Source organism: Miscanthus floridulus, chromosome 5 (genome assembly GCF_019320115.1).
Source record: "Miscanthus floridulus cultivar M001 chromosome 5, ASM1932011v1, whole genome shotgun sequence".
Lineage (NCBI taxonomy): Eukaryota > Viridiplantae > Streptophyta > Magnoliopsida > Poales > Poaceae > Miscanthus > Miscanthus floridulus.
Genome location: NC_089584.1, coordinates 103375860 through 103384745, shown reverse-complemented (window position 1 = coordinate 103384745; position 8886 = coordinate 103375860). Strand labels below are relative to the sequence as shown.

At 45.8% G+C, this 8886-nt stretch overlaps 1 protein-coding gene and 1 long non-coding RNA gene across 2 annotated transcripts; one reads left to right on the top strand and one right to left on the bottom strand.

Annotated features, from left to right (window-relative positions):
- Nucleotides 1-427: 427 nt before the first annotated feature.
- Nucleotides 428-5301, top strand: LOC136452836 (uncharacterized). Its single transcript, XR_010758917.1, has 6 exons — nt 428-1435; nt 2440-2923; nt 3021-3151; nt 3644-3737; nt 4301-4360; nt 5025-5301. It is a non-coding gene; the product is annotated as an uncharacterized lncRNA (long non-coding RNA).
- A 1287-nt stretch (nt 5302-6588) lies between these two features.
- LOC136452835 (F-box/kelch-repeat protein At1g23390-like) lies at nt 6589-8602 on the bottom strand. Its single transcript, XM_066453424.1, has one exon. The coding sequence runs from the start codon at nt 8472-8474 to the stop codon at nt 7167-7169; it is 1308 nt and encodes a 435-aa protein (XP_066309521.1). The 5' UTR covers nt 8475-8602; the 3' UTR covers nt 6589-7166.
- Between the last annotated feature and the right edge of the window lie 284 nt (nt 8603-8886).

The window sequence follows — 8886 nt, the reverse complement described above, 5'->3', positions numbered from 1 at the left end:
TCGTTGATCGGGAGGCGGGGCGACCATACCATTTCATTGATAGAATCACACAGTCGACGCACAGATGGGGCAAGTTGATTGAACACAATCTCATTTCTGTGTTTCTATATATAGAGCCCAGGAGATGAGAAGCAATATTGCAAGAAGACCTTTGTAATGAGCGGCTGGAATTAATCTCCACAGGACGTTCCATGCACCATATCGCTTATTTTCTCATAAAATACATCTTCCTAATTCACATTTTTGTTGAATTTTTTTACTATGGCCAATACATCTCGTGGTAACAAGAACATATTAGCTTACTGAATTTTGGCTGAAACTGGCTGAAAAACACTGTTCTGAGTGAATTGTTGCGAGAGAAAAACACTGTCCCGGCTAAAAAAAGAAGGCAAACAAGCCGGCTTCTGGGTAAGGACATTCACTACACCACAATACCATATCACCATCAGATATCTGACGCTAAAACTTTTTTTTATCGATGGATGATTTGACGCTAAAGATAGCTCACGGACCATCTGACGCTAAATCCACATTTAGCGATTCAATGTCTGTCGCTATATGTATTCATTTTTAACGTTTAACGGTCTGTCGCTAATATCATGTACACCGTCAGTCAGTCTGACGCCAAAAATAAATGGGCCCCACCTGGCTCACGCGCCCACTTCTCGCGCGCCTAGCTCCCGCGCAAACATTGGCCTGGCCCACAAGTTAGAAACCCTAGACCCTTCTGTTCCCCCAAATCCCAAATCCAGGAGCGGTGACCTGCCCGCGCCGCCGCCCTCTCCCACCAAATCGTGCCCGCCACCGCTCAGCTCCCTCCCAAATCCCAGCCCGCCCCGTCCCCAATCTACCGCTCGCAATCTCCTACCCACCGCTGCCCTCCCTCTCGAATCCCAGCCTTCCGCTCGCTCGCCTCGCCGCCCCCCAAGCTCTCGCTCTCCCGCCCCCTCTGTTCGGTTTGGGAGGGAGCTGAGCGGTGGCGGGCTTGGGATGCAGAGGTGTGGGCTCGAGATGCGTCAGCGGCTCGGGTTCGAGATGTGGCAGCGACAGCCAGCGGAGGTCCGGGATGCGGCGGCTGTAGTTTCCACGAGGGCCAAGGAGGCAGCAGTGGCATGGCTCGAGAGGCGCGCAGCCACGAGATGCGGCAGCGGCGCCGATCCGTGATCTCGCAGCGGTGCCGGTTCGAGATGCGGCAGCGGCGCGGGCCATGCGCTCGTCGACGTGGATGGCGGAGCTGACGCTCCCCGCTGCGGAGCTCAGGCGGCTGCGGCACGCCGCTATCAGGATCAAGTCCAAGACCAAGGTGGGTGGGGCCGGGCTCACGCGTGAGGTCATGGAGAAGATTAAGGAGAAATGGAAGACGGAGGAGGTGGTCAGGGTCAAGGTCTCCAGCACGCCGGCGCTCAATATGCACCTCTTCCACGAAATACTCGAGGTTCATTCTGATTCTACAACAATTGTACCCTTTTATCAACCTAGCTTGTATATTGGTTGCTCTGTAGACAATTGTACCAATAGATACTTGAAAGTATATGACAACTTGTTCTACTTGCATAGTCATAGCCTGCATTGTTACATAGGCAGTCTATAATTATTGTGGTGTGGTTTTAGCATTTCTTTGATAGTACACAATAGGATTGTACACCTTTGCACACTAAGAAGGAGAAGAACATGTTAATGTGTCTTGAAACAAATCCAGAACTGATGTACTATTGTCTATATAATTTGCAACAAATGCTAAGCAGTGAACTAGAATCATGAGTCTACTCTACCTATCTATTTGTCTGAACTCCTCTATGCTATCTGTTACTCTGTTAGCTCCATCAGCCCAAGGCCTAAACTGCTCCCTGTTGAAATCTGTGTTTGTCACTATGCAGTTGTACCCAATTGTTCATTAGTTTCCCTGAGTTAGGTTGTTGAAGTAGAATACCACATAGCTCGTAACTCAGTTACTCTCAGCGAGGGACAGGATACCAATGAGTTGCATCTTGTCAGTGCTTGAAAACTCTATACAATTGATGTTTATGATGTTAATTATCAAGTTCTATCATTCCACTTATTATGGTTCTTTCCCATTGTAGAATTGACTTGAAAATGAGTGCTACATTCTATTTCTATTATTAAGTTCAGTTGAGAAAAGATACTAGCAAAATCGTATTAAGTGCAGGTAATATCATGGAATATCGGGATACAACTACTACAGTATATTCGGTGTACAATTAGATCTTTGAAAAACACTGTGCTTTTGAAACATTATGAAATGTTCGCAAAAATATTCTATAGTGAATTGAGTTGTGCGCAAAATAGTAATAATAAAAGTCTAAGTTGAATATAGTGGCTTTGATTGATTCTCAACTCATCTTTGTTCAGATATTTGATGTGCTTGTCATCTGATATACTTTCTTCCTTTTTTTTGTGTGTTATAATGGTGGTGATTAGAGAAAAATAGGAGGATTAGTAATATGGAGATCAGGGACTTCTGTTTCTCTGTACAGGGGAGTAGATTATGATGAACCGGAAACCACTAAGGGGTCAAAGAAGAATTCATAGTCTCTTGCTATGAAGTCCCCAATTAAAGGGTCTCCTAATGCTTCCTCACTACCAACTGAGAAAGCAAACAGTGGACAAGATAGCAATGGACCTTTAGTTTCTAATGCTGCGAAAGAGGAAATAGTTGTACAAGCCCCAGAAATCAAGTATGAAGATGAAATTGACAAACTGTTGGATGAACTTGGCCCAAGATACACTGACTGGCCTGGATCCGACCCGTTACCAGTAGATGCAGATTTACTTCCTGCAACCATGCCAGGTTACAAGCCCCCTTTCAGAGTTCTGCCATATGGTGTCCGGACATCTCTTAGCCGAATGGACACTACCAATTTATGTCGTCTTGCTCGGGGACTGCCTCCTCACTTTGCTCTCGGTAACTTCTGTTATGCACTTATGCTTTAGTTAAACTATGAACTTGTCGATCCATTGTACTATCTTATATTAATTTCACCCTTACTAATGGATGTTAGGACAAAGCAGACAACTCCAAGGCTTAGCTAATGCTATGGTAAAGTTGTGGGAGAAAAGTTCTATTGCTAAAGTTGCTTTGAAGAGAGTAGTACAGCTTACCACCAGTGAGAGGATGGCTGAAGATATTAAAGTAAGCAAAGAAAGTGTCTCTGGTTAGATTTGTACAATTTGGGTAGCATATGTAAATATTTGTATCCTAGTTAGAAATGTTAATTGATCACTAGCAACAGCACAATACAGATTCGAAGTCCTAGGTTTTCTTTTGCAACTGTCATTTTCATCCATTTTCTATAGCTTGAAGTTTGTATTTTATTTCTTAGTCTTACTAAATGAGCATTAATGCTACCTATGTACTGATTTGGGCTCTTGATCAATAAAAAATGGTGGCTGATTTTGCATGAAAAATTCATAGTTTCTATGAAAGATTAAATCGATGAGAGTTGTGGTCCTATGGAACATAGATTACGAACCAAAATGTTAATGTTTACATTTAGCTCCCTATTATAGAGAACAATCTGCTATTGCTGTTTTTCTTTTCACTTATCCATTTGTTCAAGTTTTTAGGTAGGTCTTGTAGTGAACTAATGATTCATAGCTAATGTTTTTTTTCAATCCACATCAGAAATTAACAGGTGGCGTGATGCTTTCAAGGAACAAAGAATTTATAGTCTTCTACAGAGGGAATAATTTCTTGTCCTCAGAGTGGAAGCTCACTTGTAAGTGACCAAGTTTGAATAGTCTAAGTTCACTTCGTTAGATTCTATCTTATCTTCTGGAAACATTTTTTTTATATGTGCCTCATGATGTCCAAAATACGTCAAGAACTTATATTTTCCCCCAAAATATGGCAGAGTGTAGATGCATAATTTTAGTATGGCAAGTAGTTTAGGGCGTGTTCTTTTCTCTTCTTGTTGGTGTCTCTTGTTGGGTTTTCAATCTAGGCCCCCAACTGGCTTGGGACTAAAAGGCTTTGTTGTTGTTATCATAAGTAATATAGGGTCATGTTGTATCTAAACTTGTGTGGCTAAATTCTTGTAACAGTTAGTTCTGAACTTCAGTTTACATATGGTCATCTGTGGCTTCAATGAATCAGCATGGATTTTTTCCTTTTACTGTGATGGTAGTAACTGAATATAGCTAGCCATTCAGTCATCGTGTGCATTGCTCTCATGTGTATTGTACCATGTTAAGTGTCTTTCCCCAATCATCTCCTGTGTATTGTATCAAGTGTTGGTAATTGGTTTACTTGTATCAAGTTGAGTTCTCATTTTTGATGCAGGAGCTGAGTGAGATGAAGGACGAGGCCACCATTGATCTTCTGCAAGCCGGAGCTCATAAGGCAAGAATCTTATTTCTTCCTCTTCTCTACAAGCCCGAGCTTGTAAGCCCGAGCTCTGCAATATGGCCTGTTGTTCCAACGCTGGATGCCTGTCTCTTTTGCTAGTTAAAAAATTAAGCTTGTTTTTTCATGAGATGGTCTGGAGAAAAATTTAAGCTTTCCTCATAACAGCTCTAGGTTGTTAGCTTATGACAGCCCCTGACTTTTATTTTAGAGCATATATGAAGCTTCACTGTGAAATATTAGTGGCTCTGTGAAAAAGTCTCCTACCGACTGTGGATCTGCATCTCAAATTTTATATTCACTCTAGAATCTCATATGAAGTGATAGTTGGGGCTGCTATCTTTAATAAATGGACTGCATCACTGTGTTAGTGGTAGCTTTGTTTCTTTAAAATTTTAGCAAGAACAAGATTACAGATGCATGCAAATATCTATGGCAACGGAAAGTGGCATCAGCCACTAAGATCATTAAAATTTTGCTTGTGGGATTGTCGGCTTTGATATATAGTGTTATTTTAGCTCCTAGTATCTGTACTTTGTTTTACTTGTGGGATGCTAAATTGAATTACCTTTGGACAAAGAATCATACATTCTGTAAATTGTTTGCAAGCCATTGCTTTTGGTTTCCACTTGCCTAATTACATGGTTATTATATTTTTTAGGAAGTGTTGGGCACAAGAGTTTCTGGAAAATGGTTCTCCACACATAACCTGATGGAGTGTTGGCAAGCCATTCATGTAATCTTTTGGTGCCTGACTTTGTTGGATGGTTCAAACGGTGTGCAAGACAAGTTATATGTTATATAAGTATTGACCTCTATGATGTGTTGTATGTGTTTCTATATCTTTATGTGATGGACATTAAGCTTGAATGTGGGTTTGATATGTGCTAAATGTCTTTTCTAATTGTATTTATTTTTTTGTATATTTATAGCGTCCTGTTGAACCATCTGTCGCAATAAATACATGGGCTATTGGATGGTCTGTCGGTATATGCTTAGTAACAGAGCATCCGTCGCTAAAAACTAGCAATGGACTATCTGTCGCTAAAAAAATTCTGGCCAACGGACTGTCTGACGCTAAAAGTACTGTCTGACGCTAAAGATTTTTAGCGACAGGACTTACAACATCTGCAGAAGTCTGACGCTATAACTTTTTAGCGTCAGATTGTCTGTCGCTGTAACCGCTTTTAGCGTCAGACCGTCCATCACTAATCTTGGTGTTTGTGGTGTAGTGATTGTTCCGAGGGATATCAAGATTAAGTGTCCGATTCATATTTCGTCAACCAACTCTTCCTAACTCATATTTTTGTTGAAAAAAAAAATCTTTTGTAATTCCTCGCATAAGGACTCCGAAAATACCAGTCCCTATCTACACAAGTAAATTTTTGATAAAACTCCAACATAGCCTTTTCTTTTGACTCAACCCTCTTCTTCGCCTTAGCATTTGGGAAAGACAAGAAAATTTCGGGGTAGGAAACATTATATAAAGTTTCTCTTAGATTCGAACCCATAGTTGATGATAGAATTAAAAAAATATATTCCATAATTAATCTACTCCCTCTGTTCCCAAATAAATTAATTCTAAAAGTTTGACTAAGTTTATAGAAAAGAGTAACAACATCTATATATAAAATAAGCATATTATGAAAACATATTCTATGGTACATCTAATGATACTAGTTTGATATCATAAATGTTGATGTTTTTTTCTTCTAATTTGGTCAAAGTTTAAAAAGTTTGACTTAAGACAACTTTTAGAATCTATTTATTCAGGGACAGATAGAGTAATTGTATTTATTTTTGCATCATAAATGTTAGTATAACTTTAGTCAAAGTGTATACTGTTTGACTCTCAGAAAACAAGAATTACATTCTTTTGTAGATAAAGGAGTAAATCGTTTTTTTTTTTTTGCAAAAGTTAATTCTACAACTTTGCTATAGTTCGTTAACATATTACAATAAAAAAATTTAGGAGTTAATACGCTTCGAGAATCATGTAAGTGTTTAAAGGGTTCGACGCAGATCCTAAGCCAAGAGCGGGCCAAAGAGAACAGGGTAGCATCAATCAGTAAATCGTCTTAGATAAGAAGCCAGTTTACGGCCTGTTCGCTGGTTGGTTTCTGGGCTGATTTAGACTGACTGATGCTGATTTGTTGTGAGAAAAAAACACTGTTGACTGACTAGTTTAGACTGGCTCAAACCAACAAGCGAAAATGCTGTTAATGTTACGAGAAAACACAGCCTTTATTATAGCTCCCTCTGGATCGCTCATCACAGAGACACGGATCCAGTGGTGCCCAGGGCGCTTTAATGGTTAATAATAATGCACAGTTATCGTACCTATCCGTACTGTACTGTAGAGGATATATCCTTAATCTTTCGAAAGGGTCCAGCCTTTTGGGACCGGAATGGGCAGGGTTCTTAGAAGAAGCCTATATTTCCATCTGCATTTTTTGGTTTTCCTATTTTCTTTGTCCAGACAGAACAATAACATCCTTGTTGCCCTTTTTATGTGCTTATATATTCACCAAAATCTAAACACGTCTAGAGACTCGGAAAAAAAAAACGTCTAGAGAAAGAAACACACTCCGTATGTCGCTTGTCAACAACGGAGCAATTAGCATTCCTCCCGAGTCAAAAGGCAGAGAGACGCAAATGCTGCAACTTTGAGTAAAGAGCAAGTCCTCGCAATCGTTTTAAAAAAGCTAGTACAAGAATGTCTTTTTTTCTTCCACGACTTCGCTTTCGCTTGCAAGTGGCAAACAGCGGTGTGCTTCCACTTGATTCGGTGTGTCGCCGTGCATCAGCGTGGGCCCCGTGCACCGACGGCCAACGCCAGCTCATCCAGCCCCACCGGCGAGCAGGCCAGGATGGCACGGCCCAGCGGCTGGGCCTGCACGACTGGTGCGCAGGGCACCCAGTCCCAGCGCGCCACGGCGGTGGCGCTTCCCTTCGCCTTCCCCTCCTCCCACAGCTCGTAGAGCACCGCACCGTTCGCCGGCTCGGCCGCATTGTACACATACCCGCCCGCGGCGTTGCCGCACACCCCGATCGACAACGACCTGTCGTCCAGTTCCTCTTCTTCGTCGTCGTCGTCATCAGTGTCGTCACGAGGAAACAGCCTCTCGGACAGCTCCGGCGGCATCGCATCGCTGGATGCGGAGGGGGTCTGTTCCAGAGTGTCGCCGTCGACCTCCCATGCCTGGACGACGACTGTGCACTCTGCCTCCTTGTCTGCCCGCTTAGCCCCGAACAGAACGAGGCGTTCCTTGGCGTCGCCGACGCGGCCGGGCGCGACGCCCCACGTGGTGACGGCGGCGTCGGGCCCGAGGCGACGGGTGGGGCCCCACCGCCGGTTCGCCGGATCGAACCAGCTCGCCCACCCGGTGGTCCTCTCCACGAGGTACACCCGCTGGTCCGTGGCGGCCGCGGAGAGCCACGTCGCCGCGGCGGAGTCCCTGAGCGGGTCCGGCATCGGGTCGCAGGCCGTCCACCCGGCGCCGGCCTCGTGGACCTCGACCGCGGCGGCGTCGCCGCCGTCGGCCAGCGCCAGCCGGCACGCGCCGCCGAGCGCGACGACGCGGTCGCCCACCGCGGCGAACACCGGGTCGACGCGCCACACGCCGGGTGCGTCCATCGGCGCGACGCATCCGGCCGTCGTCCCGAGCGGGTCGGCGGCGACGGCGAGGCCCGAGAGCGAGAGCGCGCAGACGCGGTCCCCGCGCGCGCCGCGCAGGAGGCGGACGTGCGACGGCGTGGCGTGGCGGTGGGGCGGCGCCGGCACGGCGAGCCAGGCGCCCGAGCACGGGTCGTACGCCGCGGCGCACCGGAGGCCCCCGCCCCCGCCAACGCCGCGGGGGCCCTGGAGGTGCACGACGAGCCAGGGCAGCCGCCGCTGGCGGCGGCGCAGCGCGGCGCGCACCGCGCGGAGCCACTCCCGCGAGACCCGCGCCGTGGCGGCCAGGTCGGCCGCGGGGACCCGCTCCACCACGGACTCGAGCACGTCGCCGTAGAGGTACATCGCCGCGAGCGACGCGCCGTCGGCGTCGGGCACGCGCGCCTCCTGGTGGCGCCGGTGCTTCAGATCGTGAGCTCCAGCGCCGACGCCCATCCTTCTTTTCCGCGCAAGGGTTCGCTACGAGACACGTCACGAGTGAGGGCAGCAAGTTTCGCTTCTTGTGTGCCTGGCCAGTGGAGAGTGGACTGTGGCGCGATCGCTTCCGATTTCCGTGATCTGATGCCACAGGATAAATAGAGAGGAGAGGCCGAGGGGGTGTTTAGTTCACCCCCAACTCTCAACTTTAACACTATGCAAAAAGAAGATTTCCCGTCACATCAAACTTACGGTACATGTATGGAGTACTAAATATTGATAAAATAAAAAACTAATTGCACAGTTTGGTTGTACTTTGCGAGACGAATATTTTAAGTCTAATTAGTCAACGATTGGACAATTATTATCAAATACAAACGAAACGCTACAGTAGTCAACAGTATGCTACAGGAATCCGGCGCGCGCCAAC

What these genes read in the sequence shown, in the direction of transcription:
- LOC136452835 (XM_066453424.1), bottom strand. Translation starts at nt 8,474, where the DNA reads ATGGGCGTCGGCGCTGGAGCTCACGATCTGAAGCACCGGCGCCACCAG.